General features: G+C 36.1%; 1 protein-coding gene across 5 annotated transcripts in view; it reads left to right on the forward strand.

The window, feature by feature from the left end:
• The window catches only part of DYNC1I2 (dynein, cytoplasmic 1, intermediate chain 2), a 54,216-nt gene extending 31,162 nt beyond the window's left edge, over positions 1-23,054 (forward strand). For 4 of the 5 annotated variants that reach the window (XM_010843815.1, XM_010843818.1, XM_010843814.1 and 1 more), the window contains 11 exons: positions 1,765-1,860; positions 2,082-2,244; positions 2,350-2,449; positions 2,943-3,068; positions 3,955-4,101; positions 4,457-4,570; positions 4,871-5,004; positions 5,909-6,053; positions 18,505-18,645; positions 20,490-20,615; positions 22,419-23,054. In XM_010843815.1, the coding sequence (XP_010842117.1) occupies positions 1,765-1,860; positions 2,082-2,244; positions 2,350-2,449; positions 2,943-3,068; positions 3,955-4,101; positions 4,457-4,570; positions 4,871-5,004; positions 5,909-6,053; positions 18,505-18,645; positions 20,490-20,615; positions 22,419-22,532 (1,406 nt within the window). In that variant the 3' untranslated portion in view covers positions 22,533-23,054. The remainder of the gene's footprint in view (positions 1-1,764; positions 1,861-2,081; positions 2,245-2,349; positions 2,450-2,942; positions 3,069-3,954; positions 4,102-4,456; positions 4,571-4,870; positions 5,005-5,908; positions 6,054-18,504; positions 18,646-20,489; positions 20,616-22,418) is intronic. The other variant, XM_010843816.1, reaches the window with a different exon arrangement.
• Positions 23,055-23,256: the final 202 nt, after the last annotated feature.

Raw genomic sequence — 23,256 nt, forward strand, 5'->3', positions numbered from 1 at the left:
TTGAAATGGCCATTTTCACTGGCAGGGGGATTATACCCTGTATTTTCAGATTGTTTTTCCATTCTGAATGTTTGGCAGGTTGATTGCTCTGGCTGCATTGACGGAGAAAGGGCTGACAAATGCGGTTGGGCTGGCTGAAAAGACAGTGATTACTGTTTTCCTTTGTGGCTGATTGAGGCCCTTGAAAGGAAAAATTTTAACCTTCACCATTTGGTTCAAAAGTATGAGCATATATTGAAATCATTCGTGCCATTTATCCTAGTTCTGTAAACTTGTCAGAACGTAAAAATCGCTCAATTTCAAGTAATGTAGGATTGGCATACGTCATTATCATTTTGATTAAGTTGGAGGTTGTATCATTGTGTGCATTATACAGTGTCATTTAAAGCTTTCTTTCCTAAAGGTACAGTTATATTTTTATTGCTTATACTATAGAGTTAGAAAGATTTTCATAGCTTTCCAAACCTAACACTATGTGTGTGGTTTGGCAGCTGGTGTGGCCTACAAGCTGCATTTTGTTTGCAGGGTAAAGGCTTATCTGTAGGCCTCCTGGAGTGTGGGTAATTGCACAGGCTCGCCATTGGGGAGAGACAGGATTGGAAGCAGTCAAGCGGAAGAATGTTATGCCATCCCATTGCCACCTTGTAGCAGAAAGACACAATCCCAGCAGTGCCATCTGGTTGTTGCTATCTAGTCAGCTGGCCTGGCTGCTGGGACCATGACTTGGCAGCTGGTTCCCATACTTGACCGTTCTTTTGTGTATGTCGTATGTTAGTGTGTTTTAGATAATTTTGAACATGGGTCGGGGAAATGACTATAACAAGTAAAGTCCCCTTATTGAATAGGCTCTCATTACTTGAGATGGACTCTGCTACAGATGCCTGCTGCCATTCCCTCATAGACAAATGACGCATCTGTTTAGGCAATAAAAATAAGCATTTTCTTCATAAAAATCCATCTCCGTATGTAGCGAAAGAGAAGGTAGGCAGAGTTGTATGTTCTGTAACATTTTAAAATAAGTAAAGTTATTTTCCTGGTTTGGTTGTGTAAGAGGAGAGTTAGTCATTTTTACAAGTCTTGTAAACATTGTCTATTGTCTCAATGTGTATTTTTATTCAAGTTAAGAAAACATTATTTTAAGTGCTTATTGCCACATCATATAACAGTAGATAATGAGACTTGCATTTAAAATGACAGAATAGAAAATGTGGTCTCGTAGCTATTATCTTTAAAATCTGCCTCTCAAATAGCAACCTGAGAGTTAATGTAAGCCGTCTTTATGCCATATGAAGATCCATTAGACACTGATGGTTTCAGATCACAAGTAAGCAGCCAACTCTGTAGGCTATTTTAGACATTTGATTTTTTTCATTTTACAGCATTAATATGTCAGCATGCTACATAAAACTATGTAGGAGTTGCATGTTGTTCTGTCTGGAATGATAAATGCTTGCAAGCTTTTAGAGATTTACATGAGGAACTCATCCTAGTTGCTTATATATCTTATTTCAGTTTATGTAGCTACAGAATTTGATATGGCTGTTGCTGACTTACCATGTTAGGTATGGATAAAGAAGGTCCACTTAATTCTTTTTTAAAAACTGTATTGATAAAATTTTCATTATTTCTCCTCATTCTATCTTATGAGTGGTTCACTTGTGCTTCTACCTAAAAAGTTGTGATACTTTCTGAAATAATTACCTCAAGAGCTTTCAGTTATTGTCATAAAAATAATTTTTGTGTTACTGCTTTGTTTTTATTCAGATGAAGAAGAAGAAGATGACGTGGTGACTCCTAAGCCACCTATTGAACCTGAGGAAGAGAAAACTTTAAAGAAAGATGAAGAAAGTGATAGTAAAGGTACCTTAAAGAATTTAACTTAAAAGAATTTAAACAATTTTATTGATTCCTGTTAAGATTGTTTTTTTATTATTTATGCACTAAAGTAGAATAAAATGCTCTAAATCAAAGAGGTGAATCTGCTTAAAAAATGAGTTGCTTTCATTGATCCAAATTGTGATAGTGAAGTGACATGATTTGAGTGGCATATATCAGACTTTAGAAAAACATTTGTTTTACAGCTCCTCCTCATGAGCTGACTGAAGAAGAAAAGCAGCAAATCTTGCACTCTGAGGAATTTTTAAGTTTCTTTGACCATTCCACAAGAATTGTAGAAAGAGCTCTTTCAGAGCAGATTAACATCTTCTTTGACTACAGTGGAAGAGATTTGGAAGACAAAGAAGGGTAAGTATAGTTGCTAAAATTATGGTGTCCGCAATGTTTAATTACTTTAAGAGTGGGAAGTTATAACACAGTTGTTGGTTTTTTGTTTTTGTTTTTTTTCTGTAGAGAGATTCAAGCAGGTGCTAAACTGTCATTAAATCGACAGTTTTTTGACGAACGTTGGTCAAAGCATCGAGTCGTTAGTTGTTTGGATTGGTCATCTCAGGTAAATTACAATAACAAAATTGGTTTCTGTTTACCCGTTTTTGAATTACAATAAGCAGGTAGTTGTATTTTAATTATGGAAACTTTGTATAATTAAATCAATGTATATTATAACAATGGATGATGGCTCTAATGTTATGGTTGCCTTATGTACTTAGGAAGAAAGGATTGGGAACACTATTTAAAACTCAAGGTTTTATTTATGCCACAACTTAGTTTTACTTATTTTAATTGCTTACCTATTTTAATTCTATCCTTTGGATAGAATTGCAACACATTTTAATAAAATATTTTAACATTAAAACCTTTAAAATAACCTTACTAATTCAAAGTTTTACTGATGTTGCAGAGAGCATAACTCTAGAGATGTATTTCTTGATGAAGTGTTAGGAATTTGCATTTTCAGAATAATTTAATTAAAAAAGTTGAGTAACTAGGAATGTAAAACAGTTATTATGCATAGCATTTTTTCCCCACTTGATTCTTGCGAGCAGTATCCAGAATTACTGGTGGCTTCCTATAACAACAACGAAGATGCTCCTCATGAGCCTGACGGTGTGGCCCTTGTATGGAATATGAAATACAAAAAAACTACTCCAGAGTATGTGTTTCACTGCCAGGTAAGATAGTCTTTTAGCAGTCTTCTCCCAGTTTAAGAATTCACTAATGAATTTAGACAGTGCCTTTTTTCTTTTCTTGTCAACATAATGATTTCATTGGATTGGCATTTACTAAACCACCCCATATTTGCAAACAGATGTTAACAAAAAACTGAAGACTTCTCTATTCAACATGATCTGTGTTTTCTAGCTTTTCTGATGTCTCTTATGTTTAATCACACCTAAAGTCCTTTGCTGTTGTGATTTTCTGTTATTGTGATTGATTGTATAAAAGGAATCTTTTATAAAATGTCTTTTCTGCAGGGAGTTTCTCAGGAACTTACTTGCTGAATATACAATTAGATGGTTGGCCCACTGAATTACTTATACATGGCCTGAGGAGTTGGAACTAGATAGTTTTAAGTAGAAACATATGTTTGAAGTAGGAAACAGATGCAGATTTTTAAAGTGGATTTAGTGGGAGGTTAGAATTTGCAAGCCTTTCTGGTTGCATAAGTTATAATCTTTTAATAATATAATAATTCTGCAAAACACTTAACTGAATCAAAACTAGCATTATACTCTGTTGTCAGATTTCTGTCAAAGGCTAAAGTAGAGCCACTTATCTTTTGATTTAATGCTGTATTCAAATAGTTTTTGCTTTGTTGTTTGCTTAAATATTTCTGTAAACAGTCATTACATTCGACTTTTAAGCAAAACTATTCTAGAGCTGTATCTTTATGTTCTTAAACAAAATGACATTTTTAAGTGTGTGTATTTACTGGTGGTTTTAATCTCTGATAGCTTACAATAAAAGGGAAAATGTTTTTGATTATAGATTTATTCTTATAACTTGTCACATTTCTTTCGTTTGACCCTTGAATATAAAAATCTTACTTATTTACAGTCAGCCGTTATGTCTGCGACATTTGCAAAATTTCATCCAAATCTTGTTGTGGGTGGTACATATTCAGGCCAAATTGTGCTGTGGGATAACCGTAGCAATAAAAGAACTCCAGTGCAAAGAACTCCACTGTCAGCTGCAGCACACACAGTAAGTAAAGAGGTTATTTCCATTAGATTTCCTTCATCATTAAATACTTAGTCGTGTCTGTCAAAATAGTCTCAAAATATGTTTCCTTTGATGTATGAATTCCTCATCATTTAGCAACTAAGAATGAGGACTTTTTTTTTATTTTTGGAAATCTATTTTATTAGAAACTTACCTCTCTTCTAAGATAATCTATTGTTAATCCACAGAATAAGATCAAACTTCACATTAAAAATGCCCTTATGATGTGAGACTGTTTGGATATGAAACAGAATACCTGTGATGATACATTAAAAATTATTTCATCTTTTTGGTGAAAATAATTCCAGAAAACTTTCTTTAATATTTCTTTCTTTAGCATCCTGTATATTGTGTAAATGTTGTTGGAACACAGAATGCTCACAATCTGATTAGTATCTCTACTGATGGAAAAATTTGTTCGTGGAGTCTGGACATGCTTTCCCATCCACAGGTAGGTTAAACTAGGAAAACTCTGAAGTTTTGAGGCAAATATTGGTATTTTTTTAAGTCTATATAAACCCGTATATTTTTCATAAATGTTTTATAATAGTATTATAGTAACAGTTTATAAATCTAAGCATGTATGAAATATAATCTGTGATATATATACTTCATTTTCAAACCTGCTTTTAATCAATTAAATTTATGTAAGCAGTATAGTAAAAGAAGGTTTACAAACTAAGACTAGAAAATGTTCTTAAAAATTTTTAAATTGTAAGTTTACAAAATAATCTCAATTTTTTCTGTGTAGGATAGCATGGAATTGGTTCATAAACAGTCAAAGGCAGTCGCTGTGACATCTATGTCCTTCCCTGTTGGAGATGTCAACAACTTCGTTGTTGGAAGCGAGGAAGGTTCTGTGTACACAGCATGTCGCCATGGCAGGTAAATCTAAACTGGAATTTGCAATTATTTAAAATTCTCCCTTGAATAATCTCATGAAAACAATTTGCCTCTTAATTCAAGTAGGAATCTCTCCTAGAGCCACTTATTTGTGACAAGTTATTTAAGTTCAGGTATGTAAAGTTAAATACTTTTTAAAAATAAAAGGTCATTTTAGATCATAATGTGTTCTAGTAATAGATTTTGAGGGGTGTGGTGTGTTGTGATTTTCGTATATGTGGACGTGCTCACAAAAGTTAGTGGTAGGAAGTAACATTCTGCAGTTACAAATACAAAAATTCATATACTACATACTGACCTTTAAAGTTGTAAATAAGATTTTCAACTGTTTTTCTGTTTCGATTTATTTGGACATTGAGCCTTCTTGGCTCAAAGTTCACTTCTCCTGATAATTGTACAGTAATGTCACGTACACATTTTAAATTGACTAGTATTTCTCCTGCTGTTCAATCTGTTTTGAAATTGTCTAGCTGTACCTTATCAATTGCTTCCTCTAAAAAAAAAAATTGAGTGTTCAGATTTCATTGCAAATACAGATCACCTTCACTTGAAAGCTTTTGTTTTAAAAGTAACCTAGGTTCTCTCTCTTACATGTAGCATCCCTTTGTCTCTATTCCACCACCTCAGAACCTTGGATATTGGACTTTTGAGTTCTGTCATCAATAGCATCATGATGATGGTTCCAGAATGTACTTACTACTGCTTTAGTGGTGTTATCAAATATGGATAGAGTAACACTCAACATAATTATTTGGATGTGTTATGAGCACAGAGTTAAGTTTATTGAAATTGTGTCAAAGTATAATAATAGATAAATCTATGATAACATATATTTGTAAGTGGTCTACTTACAAGAGATTTCCCTGTTTTCACTCTTATGAAATAGCAAAGCTGGAATCAGTGAGATGTTCGAGGGACATCAAGGACCAATTACTGGCATTCATTGTCATTCAGCTGTTGGAGCAGTGGACTTCTCACATCTTTTTGTCACTTCATCATTTGACTGGACAGTAAAACTTTGGACAACTAAGGTATCTAAAAACAGATGTCTGGTCAGGTGCTCAGGTTTCTGACACAAGGTGGTGCTCTAATACTACATGGAAAAGACGAAAAGCCTCCTAATAGCTTGGAATGATTTACTGATAAATCAAACCTAGTCACAGAACATGAGTGTAAACTAGATGTTGAAGTTTTTAAAAAATATGCTTACAGGTATGATAACTCCGCTCATAACCAAGACCAGTTGTCCCACCACTTCTGGCATTTCAAGCATAGAAATTGTTATTCTGAACTGAGCTGGGGGAAAAGCCTCTGAAGATCTCACATGACTCTCATATAGCTCCCCTATAGCCTGGCACAAAAGCTGTGCATTTGCTCTTTGAAGAGCTTTTAGAAGATGTTCAGAACTGCAGTGATTCACAGAACTGATGGAAACTGGAGAAAAGATAGATAAAAACTGTTATACAACAAGACTATGTCATAAACTTGAGTCATTAGGAAAGTATTGTGTAAATACTTGTAAATTATTATAGTATAAGTAAATTTATTTATATTTCATATTTAAATTATTTTATATTAAATAAGTAAATTTATTATAAATACTTATACATAAGTAAATCCTTATACTTATGGATGCATATTTATTTTTGTTGACCACAATACATAATACAGGTTGTTTGTGTTTAAATAACCCTTGGAAAACCTTTTATGTTATGAAGTGCTTCCTGATCCTCCAGCAATTCCAGAAACATGTGACTTGCCCTGAATTGTTAAAAGTCTCAAGGCAAATCCAAAGTGCCTTTACTTTGCTGTCTATCTTTTCTGTAGTATTACATTGTTGCTGACAAAGTCTCTTTCTTAGAATATCATATTCTGTTTAAATTAAGTTAAATTTTAAGCTGTGTTTTTTCATGTTTTCATCTGCCTTAACTTTGATTCTTCAATTTCTTTGAGAAAACCTGGTGCTTTTAAGAGATTTTCTTCACTATTACAGTGGAATCATTTATTTATCAAGTGTTGATCTTGTAAATCAGGGATGAACTCACTATTCACTCTTGTCCTTTCCTGATGCTTTCTTTCAGTGTAGTAGGAAGTGAGGTAGCAAATTGTCTCTTAAAATTCAACATTTTCATGTTTGGGATTGGCTTTCCTGGTAAAGAATCTGCCTGCAATGTAGGAGACCTTGGTTTGATTCCTGGGTGGGAAAGTTCCCCTGGAGAAAGGGATGGGCTCCCCACCTCCAGTTTTCTTGGACTTCTGTGGTGGCTCAGATGGTAAAGAATCTGCCTGCAATGCGGGAGACCTGGGTTCTATCCCTAGTTTGGGAAGATCCCCTGGAGGAGGGCATGGCAACACTCCAGTATTCTTGCCTGAAGAATCCCTCTAGACAGAGGAGCCTGACAGGCTACAGTCCATGGGGTCGCAAGGAGTCGGACATGACTGAGCGACTAAGCACATTTGGGATTAATTCAGTTCAGTTCAGTCGCTCAGTCGTGTCTGACTCTTTGTGACCCCATGAATTGCAGCATGCCAGGCCTCCCTGTCCATCACCAACTCCCGGAGTTTACGCAGACTCACGTCCATCGAGTCTGTGATGCCATCCAGCCATCTCATCCTCTGTTGTCCCCTTCTCCTCCTGCCCCCAATCCCTCCCAGCATCAGAGTCTTTTCCAATGAGTCAACTCTTTGCATGAGGTGGCCAAAATATTGGAGTTTCAGCTTCAGCATCAGTCCTTCCAAAGAACACTCAGGACTGATCTCCTTTAGAATGGACTGGTTGGATCTTGCAATCCAAAGAATTCTCAAGAGTCTTCTCCAACACCACAGTTCAAAAGCATCAATTCTTTGGCACTCAGCTTTCTTCACAGTCCAACTCTCACATCCATACATGACCACTGGAAAAACCATAGCCTTGTCTAGACGGATCTTTGTTGGCAAAGTAATGTCTCTGGGATTAATTAGCAGGCATTAAAAACAGCATTTAAGTCTAATGAAGGAAAATAGATTAAAAACTGTTTAACACAGTGTCTATCTAGCATGATAGAGACTTCACAGTGTTCATTCAGTTCCTCCTTTTCTCCTCCATGGAGATCAGGCAGAGTGTTAATACATTTTGTTTATCATCTGTTTTCCTCCCTGGATTGCTCTTGAATTTTTGCTTTTGAATGAGATTTATACAGTGGAGAAAGGTAGAGGTAGAAGATTCTCATGTCTGTAAGCAAAGGAATGCATAATCCAGCTAGCAAAACCAAAGCAAGATGCAAAATTGGAGAGATGAAGCCAATTGTTTCTCTCTAGCTGTAGGTGGCCACCTAAGTGGCTAGATTTCTGGATATCTGGATACCTTACATCTTAGATTGTTGGTCAGTACCCTTTTTCAGTATTTGAAAAGAATCTTTTATCTATTTGTAGATTTGTTATTTTTAATATCTCAGGGCTTCAGTTTGCCATCCTTTTATCTTTAAATTTGAGGTTTCCATTCTTAAATATACCACTAAATAGGACTAGAAAATGAAGACTTCATCTTGCCTAAATAAGAACAGTACCTACATCTGTGATAGTGGACTGACTGGTGCTTGCTTTTTTGTACTACACAGCTGGTTGCATGGTGGTTGATATTTTTTGTTTTTGTATTTTCCTGTATTTCAACATAAAACTGCCTACTGAATAAGAATGACAGCCAGCCATATCTCTTTCTTTGCTAATTGAGCTAGGCATTGCTTCCTTCTTATGCTTCATATAGAAGACTCATTTATTCATTCAACTGTAATACATGGCTCCCTTCCCCCCACCACCCTATTCTTTGGTCACTCCAATGTTAGCGAAGATTTTATAGAAGATAAATCACATACCCTCAATACTGCTAACTGCTACTGCTAAGTCACTTCAGTCATGTCCAACTCTGTGTGACCCCAGAGACGGCAGCCCACCAGGCTCCCCGATCCCTGGGATTCTCCAGGCAAGAACACTGGAGTGGGTTGCCATTTCCTTCTCCAGTGCATGAAAGTGAAAAGTGAAAGTGAAGTCGCTCAGTTGTGTCCGACTCCTAGTGACCCCATGGACTGCAGCCCACCAGGCTCCTCTGTCCATGGGATTTGCCAGGTAAGAGTACTGGAGTGAGGTGCCATTGCCTTCTCCCACCCTCAACACTGTATCAGAAGAATTACCTTTTTAATCTTACTTTTCATCACACAAATAGTTCTAGTCTATGAAGGAAGAAAGAGCAACAATCTGCTAAGTATTTTTTTGTTTGGCCATATTATGACTCCCAAAGTCATTATTGCTTTGATCTTGGATTTATACTTCATGGTTAATTGTGTTACTGGTCTTCATTTCTTCTCTAAAAACTTGGTAGAGCCTCTCTGCTCTCCAATACAATGATAATGAATAATAGGCAAAATTTTAAGATAATCTCTTCTTAAAAACATTGTTCCAGCTTAAAAAGCTTTAAGCTTTTTAAACCAGTATCTTCAAATTCATAAATTTAACAGACTTTAAATGTTTTTTTCTTTGCCTCTACTTTTTAAGTGTTTTCTGACTCTAGGAATTGGGTCCCCATAAACTGGAGGAATGAATCATTAGATATTGCTGTATCTTTGTATCCTTTAAGAGGTGACTCTGCCCCAGTAGCAAAACAAGATTCTTTCTTTTTCTCCCTTTCTATAAATCCTCTATCACTTGAAATCTCAATTGGTACTGCCTCAAATTTCATTTAAGTAATCTATCTTCTGTCATCTTCTAGTTTTTGCAGAGTCAGGGATTTTAATGCAGTGACAGGGTTCTGGATCATCAAATTGTTTTCTTTACTTTTTTGAACTCAGTTATTTTTAATAAAGAAGATAAAGATAGATAGTTCTCCACATTTTGGTGAAGTTTAAACCAAGCAAGATATTGCTTCTAAAATAAGGACACTGTTAACTTTTTAAAATACCAAATTTGAAGATTCACAGCAGAAGTACTTTGGCAGTCCTGAAGAATGGTAGGAGGAATAGAATGGTTATCTTGAAGATAACTTGAGGATTCCATGAGTACTTGATTAGGGGTAGACCTAATAAATGAGCTTAATATTCCAACCACATTTAACTGTACTTACTACGTACTCTTAAAATATAAGAATTATTTATATGGAGGACAAAATATTAATATATGCACAATATATTCTAATCTCAGAACTGATGCCTTTCAGGAGCATATTTACCATAAAGTGACAAAGTTAAAATCATTAATGTATTTCTCAGAATAGGTAGTTCTTGAACTTTTATAGTCCATATACACCTTAAAATTATTTCACAGTTTCTGATGTCTTAAATTCCCTCCTTATTTGAAAAGCTTAAACCTATTTAACTCTTGGAAAATATCTGCTTTAAAAGAGGGTTAAAGAGATTTTACTAATGCTTCTAATAGCAACTATGCACCTATTAGACAAATTAAAATGAAGAAATGCTCTGAAGTTGGGATGTTTCTTGGAAAATGCTGCCTGACCATCAGGACCCAGTCCTCCAGGGCAGCATTTACTGTAATAACTTGTTGTTGGCCAGTGTCCAGCCTGTTCTTTGCATATTCAGAAACTCAGTTTTATCAGTCTACTAGAGTTGATTAGCTAGGGAGTACTAATTAGAACTCACAGGTGTCTACGACACTGATACGTGGGAGAAGGTCAGTTTATTAATTTACACTGAGAAACAACTGCCAGAAGGCCCAGATACTCATACTTGCCTGACCAGTTCATTGTTTCCCTGTATTGGACAACCCACATGGGAAGCCAAATTATAATCAGAAGGTTGCTTGGTAAGCAAGGAATTGGAGCAAAAGACGTTTTCTAATTTGAATGTTTAATGACATCAAGCAAAGATAGCCTGATTCGTTCATCTTCACATAGAGATAACCCTGCCATAGATGGTAATCCTCAGAATCCGTTGACAGAGACACTGTCTCCAGGACAGTGCTTGAATTAGGCATTTCTTCAGTTTTCTTATAAGATTGCTTCTTTATATTTCCATTTCTTTTTAGGATACATACATTCCTTCTCAAAAAGTTAGTATCTTCTTTCAGGTTATATAGAAAGGTATTTCTGCCCTTGGAATTGTTTCTTTTTCATGAGAATCTGTTTATTTCTATCTTGATTCAAGTGAGGACGTACTTATTTCCCACTTCTCTGGAGAGTACCTTACCGTTATGTTCATGGATTTACTATAGGGACTCTTTGGTTATTAATCTAGAACTCCCCAGATGCCCCCAGAAAAATATAGAATTACTGTATACATTTCCTAGGGCTGCCATATCAGATTGTCACAAACTGGGTAACTTAAAACAACAGAAATTTATTCTCTCACAGGAGGCTAGAAGTCTGAAATCAAGGTGTTGGCAAGGTTGGTTACTTTTGGAGGCTCTGAGGGAGAATCTATCCGTCTTCCCCTGTCTCTTTTCTAGTTTTCAGGGTTGCTAACAATCTTGTGCCTTTTGGCTTCCAGGTGCATCACTCCAGTTTCTGCCTCTGTTGTCACCTGGCACTCTCCCTACATGTCTGTCCAGATTTTTCTCTTCTTTTAAGACAACAGTCATGCTAGATTCAGGGCCTACTCTAAGCAGTATAACCCCAGTTTAATTAAGTCTGCAAAAGACCCTTTTTCCAATAATGTCACATTTACAAGTTCCAGACAGACTTGAATTTGGCAGGGAGTTGTGGGGCTGGGGTGGGCAGGACACTATTTAACCCAATACATAACTGTAAAGAACTAAAAAATATATATATATGGTTTGTCTCTTGACCATTCAGTGTTTATTTTCACCATGTACTACAACGAGTTGCCTTTGATTATTCAAATGCTATCTGTTGTTCAAGAAACAATACATTCTTTTGATTAATTCTTTTTGGCAAATGTATTTGCAAACCTTTTGTTTGTAAGAATTTTAGAGCGGCAGTGACCTTTAGACATCATCTAGTTCAGTAGCTCTCAGTTTTGGTCATATTAGAATCACCTTGGCAATTTTTAAAACTTTTAGTGCTCACCTGGCACCTGAGACTGATTAAATCATAGTATCTAAGGAGACTTGGCAACAGCATAATTTTGAAAATCTCTCCAGGACTAGGGGGATTACAATGTATAGTCAAAGTTCAGAACCACTGATACAGAACTTTTGTTTTGCAAATAAGGAAGCAGGGGCCTGCAATGATGAGATGACTTCTCCAAAGCCTTAAAGCCCTGAAATAAGAGTCTAGGTCCTGTGTCCCTCTTCAGCTCTTTCATGCTGCCTCTCTTCCATTTAGGCAGAAGTTCTCATCAAATTAAGAAAAGATATTACTATTAAAAAGTATTTCAAGTGATCCATTTGGGATTTTAATTTGCATTGTCATATATAAGATTAATATATTAATGAACAATTTTGGTATTGTGTGTGTTCTTTCTTTCTCTTTGAGGGGCAAAATTGTTAATCCTTGGATGACTGTTAAACTTGAAAAAATTACCAAAGGTTTCTAATTACATTTTATAAATTTGGAAATGTTGCCTTTATTGTATTTTTATTTTTAATATCTTTTACCCAGTTTTAATGCATCCTGCTCTTTTTCTCTGGCTGCATCATAGTCCACTTAATTAGATGAAGAATTTTATTAATAATTTCCTGAGACATTCCACAATATTCTTTTTCACTTTATATATAATTTTATGTGTTTTATTCAAATTAGTATATTAAATTTTTCATATTTTATAAAAAATGGAATCATGATATGTACTTATTTGTGTTTGGCTTTTTTGTTCATTATATTTGTAAGGGTCATTCCATTTTGTTGAATGTAGTTGTAGATTATTAGATGTTCATTGTCTCACATATATAGTATTCCCTTATGTAAATATACTATAATTTATCCATTCTGCTGCTGATGGTATGTGGGTTAATTGTAGTTTGGGGTTGGGTTATGGATAATGTTGCTATGAGCATAGTTGTAGGTGTCTTTTGGTGGACATAAACACTTGTTTCTGTTGGGCATATACTTAGGGAAATACTTGGCCATAAGATATGCACACTTTCAGTTGATACTGCTGAGCAATTTTCCAAAATAGTTTTACCAGTATTTTAAATTTAAAAAAATCTTGTAGACCAATATATATTCTTACAGAGTTGAACATGTATGTGCACATGACTGTGAACAACTGTATTAAGTCTTTGATGAGAGACCATAAAATTGCCTAAAAATGGGATTTTCTTGAAGTATACAATCACCTCAGGATTTACAGACCTTGTTGTTCAGTCGCTCAGTTGTGTCCAGCTCTTTACAACCCCATGGACTGCCGCATGCCAGGCTTCCCTGTCCTTTACTGTCTCCCGGAGTTTGCTAAAACTCATGTCAATTAAGTTGGTGATGCCATCCAATCTTCTCATCCTCTGTCGCCCCCTTCTCTTGCCTTCAATCTTTCCCAGCATCAGGGTCTTTTCCAATGAGTTCACATCAGGTGGCCAAAGTATTGGAGCTTCAGCTTCATCAGTCCTTCCAGTGAATATTCAGAGTTGATTTCCTTTCGGATGGACTGGTTTGACCTCCTTGCTGTCCAAGGGACTCTCAAGAGTCTTCTCCAGCATCACAATTCGAAAGCATCAGATTGTTTGGTACTCAGCCTTCTGCATGTTCCAACTCTCACATCCGTACATGACTATTGGAAAAACCATAGCTTTGAGTATATGGACCTTTGTTGGCAAAGTGATGTCTCTGCTTCGCAAAACACTGTCTAGGTTTGTTGTAGCTTTTCTTCCAAGGAGCAAGCGTCTTTTAATTTCGTTGCTGCAGTCACTGCAGTGATTTTGGAGCCCAGGAAAATATTCACTGTTTTCCATGTTTTCCCCACTCTTAGTTTTTGAATGTTGAGTTTTAAGCCAGCTTTTTCACTCTCCTTTTTCACCCTCATTAAGAGGCTCTTTAATTCCTCTTCACTTTCTGCCATCATCTGCATGTCTGATTCCAGCTTGTGATTCATCCAGCCCGGCATTTCACATGATGTATTCTGCATATAAGTTAAATAAGCTTTGACATACTCCTTTCCCAATTTTGAACCAGTCCACTGTTCCATGTCCAGTTCTAACTGGTGCCTCCTGACCTGTATACAGGTTTCTCAGGAGGCAGTAAGGTGGTCTGGTATTTCCATCTCTTAAGAATTTTCAGTTTGTTGTCATCCACATAGTCAGTGGCTTTAGTGTAGAAAATGAAGCAAAAGTAGATGTTTTTTCTAGAATTCCCCTGCTTTTTCTATGATCCGTCAGATGTTGGCAATTTCATCTCTGGTTCTTCTGCCTTTCCTACATCCAACTTATACATCTGGAAGTTCTCAGTGCAAGTACTATTGAAGCCTAGCTTGAAAGATTTTGAGCATTACCTTGCTAGCATGTGAAATGAGCACAATTGTAGTTTGAGCATTCTTTGGCATTGTCTTGCTTTGGGATTGGAATGAAAACTGACCTTTTCCAGTCCTATGGCCACTGCTGAGTTTTCCAAATCTGCTGGCATACTGAGTGCAGCATTTTAACAGCATCATCTTTTAGGATTTTAAATAGCTCAACTGGAATTCCATCACCTCCACTAGCTTTGTTCATAGTAATGCTTTTTAAGACCCACTTGATTTCACACTCCAGGATGTCTGGCTCCAGGTGAATGACCACACCATTGTGGTTCTCCGGGTCATTAAGACATTATTGTGTAGTTCTTCTGTGTATTCTTGCCACTCTTCTTAATCTTTTCTGCTTCTGTTAGGTTCTTGCCACTTCTGTCCTTTATTGTGCCCATGTTTTCTTGTAATGTTCCCTTGGTATCTCCAGTTTTGTTGAAGAGATCTCTAGTCTTTACCATTCTATTGTTCTGCTCTATTTCTTTGCCTTGTTCACTTAAGAAAGCTTTTTTATCTTTCCTTGCTATTTCTGAGCAGGGTGTTTGTTAATCACTGATGTGCATCAGAACCTTTAGTGGAGCAACACCAGAGAGACTCAGGATGCACAGGGAAGGTGGGGCCCTGCGTCTGAATTTCTTAAAAGCTCTGCAAATGATCGTGATACTCATTGTTGCCTTGGCATTGTTGCCAAGGGGAGTTACAGGAAAATAATGATCTTAAGGAAAAAAACTCTTACTTTCTGTTTTTAGCTTACTTTTAAGTTTGTTTAAAATTTTTATTTTCTTAATTACAAACAGATTTTTTTTGGCTTTTAAGATAATCATGCAGTTGACATTTACTTTGATACCTGGAAAATTTTAGATTTATAATTTTAAACTTTTTGTTATAGAAAATTCCAAATAGATACAAAAGCAGAAAGAGGAGTATAATTAAACTGTAGTGCTCATTACCTAGCTCCTAAAATTATCAACACGTGACCAACCTTGTTTGATCTATTCCTACGTACATTCCCTCCCTACCACTGGATTATTTTAAACAAAGACATAGTATGCAGTATTATATCTACAAAACAAAAAAAACCTGTAATACTACCATATCACTGTTGCACTCTCCCCCTAAATGAATAATAGTGATTCCTTAATTTCATCAAATAGGTGATCGGTACTCAATTTAAAAAATTTTTTTTGTTTTTTACCTTTTATTTGTTTGAAGCCGAATCCAGATGAGGTTCATTTATTTGTGATTAACCCATCCTTTGAGTCCTTCTCTTAAAAGTAGGGTTTCCTTCTCTGTCTTGCTGCTACTGCTGTTGAAGAAACCAGTTTGGTGGTCCTGTTAGTTTCTCACAGTCTGGATTTTGCATTCTGTGGTATCGTTCATACTGTTGTGTATAGTTGCAGATTGTTTATAATTCTGTAAGGAGAAGCTTAGTGTCCCCCAGTCCTTATGTTGACATCTCTTCATTCTTTTTGGTCATCTGGAGCTTCTTCTGCAGTAGATTCCTCAGGAGGTGCTCATGGGTGTGTTATTCCTGTATTCACAAGAGTCTGTCTACGAAGGTCAGTTTGTGCTATCTGCTAAGTCGCTTCAGTCATGTCCAATTCTTGTGACTCCATGCACTGTAGCCCGCCAGGCTCCTCTGTCCATGGGATTCTTCAGGCAAAAATATTGTAGTGGGTTGCCATGGCCTCCTCCAGGGGATCTTCCGGACCCAGGGATCAAACCCATGTCTCCTGTTTCTCCTGGATTGCAGGTGATTCTTTACCACTGAGCCACCGGGGAAACCAGTTTGGCTGTATATAAAATCTACAGTTTACATTTTTTGATTACCTTAAATATATTACTGTTGTTTTCTGGCAAAAGCATTGTCAAAAAGTCTGATGACAATCCTATTTTTTTCATTACCTCATAACTTGGTCTTTAAAAATCTGGATGATCAAATTTTTTTTTCTTTTTTTTTAAGGGTTGATTGTGTAGATACACAAGATACTCTAATATGAATTTCAGGCTGTCTTTTATTTTAGGAGAGTTCTCTAAAATTATTATTTTTGTATTCTATAGTATTGCTTTGATTTTCTTTTTTAGGGCCTACCATTACAGGTATATCTTTGTTAATCTCATTTGTCTATCACTTTGAAAAAAATTCAGTTTATCTCTTTTTTTTAAAAATAATGGTGTTATTGAGATATAATTCATATACCATAAGATTCATCATTTAACAGTGTACAATTCAGTGGTTTGGGGATTTTATTTAAGCCATCCTGGTGGTATGAAATGATATTCCATTGTGGTTTTGATTTGCATTCCCATGATGGATAATGATATTGGACATCTTTTCAAGTGCTTATTTGTATTTGTAGATCTTCTCTGGAGAAATGCCTATTAAAACTTTGCCCAAGTTTTAATTGGGTTGTTTGCCTTTTTATTCAAGTATTGTTAAGATTTGTAGATACGAGTTACTTATAGATATATTATTTCCAAATATTTTCGCCCATTGTATAGGCTCTCTTCACTTTCTTGAGGGCATTATTTGAAGCACAAGGGTTTTAAATTTTGATTTACCCCAATATATATACTTTTTTTTTTTGTCATTTGTGCTTTTATCTCATCTAAGAAATCATTGACAAGTCCAAAGTCACAATGACTTACTCCTGTGCTTTCTCCTAAGTTTTACTGTTTTTACCTCTTGTATTTAGAAGTTGTATTATTTTACCTCTTATATTCAGATCTAAGATATTTTTGAGTTAATTTCTGGGTTTGATGTGGGGAAGGAGGGGTCCAACTTCATTCTTCTGCATGTGTATATACAGTTGTCCCAGCATCACTTGTTGAAAAGACTGTTCTTTTCACATATAATTGTCATGACATCCTTACACTTGTTAAAGATCTGTCACAATAACTTTGTGTGAGATTTGACTGAGATCCTTTTTTTTGTTCCTTATTATCTAGTAGTGAAATGAGTTTTTCTATGTGTTTAAGGAGGGAACGGGCATAGATAACTTTTCTAGTTTCATGTTGTTGTTGTTTAGTGGCTCAGTTGTGTCCTACTCTTTGCGATCCCATGGACTATAACCCGCCAGACTCTTCTGCCCATGGGATTTTCCAGGCAAGAATACTGCAGTGGGTTGCCATTTCCTTCTCCAGGGGATCTTCCTGAATCAGGGATAGAACCTGTGTCTCCTGCTTTGGCAGGTGGATTCTTTACCACTGAGCTACCTGGGAAGTCCTTTCTAGTTTTGTAGTCTAGGTTAAAGCTCTCCTAGGTTTTTTGCAAAGTGGATATATATCTTTCTGTGTCTTGTACTTTCTGAAATGTATCTTTTCCGTTCCTCTCCACCACCTTTATCTGAACCTTCTCTTTCCCTTGTCCCTATTGTGCTGTGTTCCGCAACTTGGATTCCATTCCCTTCAGTTTCTTTTTGGTGAGACTTTGTCTTGGAAAGGGAGCTTTGATTTGTTAATTTTGTGAGTTTTTCGGGGCTCAGACTGCATCATTAGACCTTACTTCTATCACAACGGAGTCTGCCTTCGGTGTGTAAATGGAATTGTGTTGACTCCCTCCCAGTCTCTACTGCTGTTCTCAGACTGACCCCCATGCTGTCCAGTGATAACCCGCTGTGTACTGAAAGGCTTTTCTGTTCTATTCTCCAGCTGTGAGCAGCCCTTGTGCCTTCCTATACTTCTTCTCACACAGATGTGCCATGCAGATCTCATAGTTGGCCAAGGTTTCCACCTGTTTACATTTGAAGTTTTGTCTCCTGATTTTGTTGTAGATGTTGTTTATGAATCTTTGGTTTTTGCTATCCTTGGTGCTTTGTCTGGGTTTATGGGGAGATTTAGAGGAGATTCAAAAAGTATAGTGCCATTGCTCTCATCTTTCCAGAATCTTCAGCACATCCTATTCCTTTTTAAAAACAGTATGGTGTCTACAAGGTAAATAGAGAATGCAGTCCAGTTGTTGATTCGTACTTCATAACTTCAGGTAATTCTATAGTGAAACAGATTATAGGAACTTTTTCTAGGCTGAGTTAAGTATCATAAAATGTTATCATACTTATTGAATGTATGTCATATTTTGCTGTGCTAAAAATCAACTTTTCCCTTTCAGAATAACAAGCCTTTGTACTCATTTGAAGATAATTCAGACTATGTTTATGATGTTATGTGGTCACCCACTCACCCAGCCCTGTTTGCCTGTGTGGATGGCATGGGTAGGCTGGATTTGTGGAATCTCAATAATGATACAGAGGTGAGCAGGAAAATAACAAAAATTGCACTGAAAAATGGAAAATTGGAGATTTATTGAATAATTTGTGAAATTCCTTTTATCCCAAGGAATGTGAAAGGACTCTGTGATTGTAGCTTCATCACAAAGAAAGCAAATAAGCTTTGTACCCTAAATAATAAACAGCCTGCTGTGCAGAACTGAAGGGAGAAATACTATTGCCAGGACCACTGGGGCATTCCTTTTACTTCTAAAAAGCATTGTCACATCTCTTCATGTCCTGGCAAAGTCTCATTCATAAGGCAACTGGGATATTTTTCATTCATAGGCTAGAAAGCAGATAGTTTCAGGCTGTTGACATATGTTAACCTTAATTTTGAATTTCTGAATCATCTCTTAGCCTTGGTAGAATTGTATATTATCCGTAAATACTAGTCTTAAGCTGACTTGAGTGACACAAAATGTATTTTCATGACTTGCTCTGTGAAAGATTAAAAACAGTGTTACTGTTACTATAACATTAATATAGAAATAATCAAATTTCATAATTATTATACTAAAATGACTTATTTGGAATGAAATTTAACTGCAGCTATTATTTATTCTTAACTATGTTTGTTTTTAGCAATGTAGGCAGAGGCTTAGAGTGTTCTTAGAATTCTGTATTGCAGTGTGGTGGTTAAGAAGTACATTAGCAGTTCTATCAATAAAAGTTATTGAGAAAGTCTCTTGGTGCCTTCTCCCACAGCCACTGTTTCTCACATCTCTTCTTATTTCTAGTGGCTAAATATATGTTATCATAATCCTTTAAGTAAATTAGTTGATTATACAGGAGAAGAAATTTATATATTGGAAATACAAGTATTTTAACATCATGCTAACTTCTGCTCTAGTAGTTTGAAGAGCAACATTCAGATACTGCTAGGGAAAGATATTGAGTTCTGGATACATGACTGGACTTAATTATACATTTCTGGTTATCTAGAGTGGTACCAATTTTCTTAATTTGGATTTTCATGTTAGGCATTTGTGGTTACAATTCAATTTTGATCTGTTCTATAATTTAACTCACAATAAAGCTAAGTTATAATTTTTCTCTTACAACTATTTTGGCATTCTAGAAGGTTAAATTAGTCATTTGGGGATGACTTATGTCAAATAGAAGGATTATTTTTAATCAGGTTTCAGAAATTTAAAAATATTGTGATTCTGTTCTGAGTCAAACATTGAAGGTTTGCTCTGTGAGTGGCAGATAATTTCTTTTCCCTCAGCATAGCAGAGGGTACGGTCATAATCCGAGGGATGGTGCCATTGTGTTGGTGCTGTCATCTTGCCTTGCTCCAGATAGTTCATGGGAACAAGGGCTTTGGAATGACCCATACTGCATCTTTGGTATGAACTGTAGAATCTGTGGATCAAATCACAGGTTTTAGCTAACAGAGACACAAGCTACAAAAGTAACTCCTGTCCTCTAAAATTGAACCATAATCTGTTTATGCGGGCTTCTGAGATGTTTCTTTAAAAGAGGTTTTGGCCATCTGTTTTCAAACGGCTTGACTTCTTAAAAAAGTCAAAACAACAAAGAATCCTTTATTAAAGAGAAGATTTCTCAAAATGATGTGTCCAGTCATGTGAAGATTTCTTATGAAAGGACTTAAGTTATTTTCCCAAACCATTTTCAAGGATTGACTGTAATGTCATTCAAAATATATCACTGAACAGGAAGAAAGTTGGGAAAATTCTTTATCTATTTTCATCTTTGTTTTCAAAAACCTAGCCAGATTGGAGGAAAAGGAATTACTATTTTACATGTTTATAGAAATCCTGATGAAACTTTTAACACTGAACTGTATTTTAAATGACTTTAGGTGCCAACTGCAAGCATTTCTGTGGAAGGTAATCCTGCTCTTAATCGTGTAAGATGGACCCATTCTGGAAGAGAGATTGCCGTGGGTGATTCTGAAGGACAGATTGTTATATATGATGTGGGAGAGGTATGGGGCTCACTGCCTATAATTTTGACACATCTATTTAGCTTTCATGGAACTATAGTGACAGTATCTTTGTGGTTAAATCTAGTCTTTGAGGTTCATGAATTGAATAACCCATGTGTTTGTAAAGATAAAACTTACTTTTCATTACAGAAGCAACTCTTGAGATTAGTTTCCTTTCTAAACTGAATGTCCTGTGTCCCTATGCAACAAATTTTGAGGGTAGTATCATATGTCGAAAGTACTTTCCAGCATGCATTGCTGGAAATTAGAAATTCTTCAAGCAGAAGAAATTTAGTTATAGTTGGACTTGGGGGCTTTACAGAATTGACATTGAGATAAGATTTTATTTTCTATATTCGTAGATTTGTTTGGACCAGGTAGCTCAAATTAAAAGTAGTATCTTTTAAGAGCTACCTAATGACTATATGAAATGTCATTCTTGACTCCTTGAGCCTTATTGCAAAGCCATTATGAATGAACCCAACAGGATGAGTTGCAGCCCTCTCATCTTTACTGTTTGGGTTGACTGTGCACAGTGCTCGGGAGTGGTATCCTCATGTTTTAGCCCTGGCTAGTGCCTTAGTTACTCTTTTCTTTTGCTGTGCCTTATGATTCTCCATCCTGTCTGGAAATCCCACAGCCTCTAGCAACTGCATCTGGAGAGAGGTAAATTGGATCATGTAGAGCAGCCAGTTGAATTCTCTGCATAGATGGAATTACTCTGTATCTGCACCATCCAACATGGTAGCCATTAGCCAGATTTGGCTACTGAACACTTAAAATGTGGTTAGAACAGCTGAATAACTGAATTTTCAGTTTTATTTCATTTTAGGTAATTTAAATGTAAATAGCCACATTTGTCTGGGAGCTACAATACTGGGTATCACTGTCCCATCTAGTCTAAAGTCGTACAGTAGATTTAGAAGCAGGCACATCCATTTGCCACACTGAATGCTCTGTGCCCTAATATGGCATACTGCTGCTGCTGCTGCTAAGTCTCTTCAGTCGTGTCCGACTCTGTGCGACCCCATAAACGGCAGCCCACCAGGCTCCCCCATCCCTGGGATTCTCCAGGCAAGAACACTGGAGTGGGTTGCCATTTCCTTCTCCAATGCATGAAAGTGAAAAGTGAAAGTGAAGTCACTCAGTCATGTCCGACTCTTCGTGATCCCATGGACTGCAGCCTACCAGGCTTCTCCGAATATGGCATACTAGATTCCTCCAATATTATAATGACAGCTGTCAAAAATTTTTGGTTATTGAACTGCTTCAGTGAGGGAAATATATCCCAAGCGTCCTTTCCCCTTTTACTATTGATGTGTCACTGAATTGGTAAGTAGCAGCATACCTTTTGACGAAAGGTTTAAGATACATCAAGAAAGGTTATCTTATACTCCAAACAAAAATACTTAAACAAGAAATCAGCCTCTTATGAACCATGTTTCAAAAATTATTTCATACTCATGTGCAAGAAGTAAAAATTCTTCAGAAATTCCTTCCTGCTCACGAGAAAATCCATGAGATAGTGCATAGGAGTTATATTTAAAGAGCATCATGTCATTCTCTCTTGCACAGATGCTGATAATAGCAAAATCATTTCTGAGGCTGTCACAACACACTTCTCAAACACTATCTTTTGTTTTGAAATGTTATAAATTATTGGTATAGTAGCTGTAATTATGGAAGGGACATTCAAGTCAATTATTACTTTTTAATGGAAAAATTATTTGAAAACACTGAAAAATAGTGGGTAAGATGATCTTTTATTTCAGTGTACATAAAGCATTGTATTTCTTTTAACAGCAGATTGCTGTCCCCCGAAATGATGAATGGGCACGGTTTGGCCGAACACTTGCAGAAATTAATGCAAACCGAGCGGATGCAGAGGAGGAAGCAGCTACCCGAATACCTGCTTAGCTCCTGAAGAGAGAATATGTAGCCTTAGTGGATTTGGGGAAGACTCGAAGTAGATCCTAGAACTATTTGCATGCTTCTGTCTAAATGATAATTAAAAGGAAATTTCGTGGATTAAACTATGGATTTAATGCAGCAAGCAAGTCTTACAAAGTCCTTTTTTATATAACATGCATTTTGTTTTGAATTTGTGTCATTTTTAATACAGTTGATTGACTTTACAGAATGCAACCTTTTCTGAATTCTTATACACAGGTGTATATTTGGTATTCTTTTGACGTCTTTTCAGCTTATAACACTATATACAGTTATTTCTAAAGCACAGATTATGGTCCACATATTTTTAAATAACCATGATTCACTGTTATACTGATACTGTGCTCACTAACCATAATATGTAGGAACATTGTTTATTCTTAGCTATAGCATGAAAACTATCCAGTTCCATTCTGATACTCTCTTTTTCTTTACAATTCTTGTGATAACTGTCTATAAATAAAAACAAATATGCTTTAACTTTTCAAATTTTCATTTTGATTTACTCCTTGCAATTAAAATGTTATTAAATTCTGTCTCTCTCATAAGGTATCCTGTCTTCATCTTGCTTTAAGCTCCTGTTGTAAGCAGCTACCTCAAGTCCTGGAAAGCTTTGTTCCTTAAATTACCATACAGTATACTGTAGATCTCCCAGTTCATTATGAGCTGATGTCTATGTAATCTAAGTGAA

This window comes from Bison bison, unplaced genomic scaffold, assembly GCF_000754665.1.
Source record: "Bison bison bison isolate TAMUID 2011002044 unplaced genomic scaffold, Bison_UMD1.0 scf7180017864190, whole genome shotgun sequence".
Taxonomy (NCBI): Eukaryota; Metazoa; Chordata; class Mammalia; order Artiodactyla; family Bovidae; genus Bison; species Bison bison.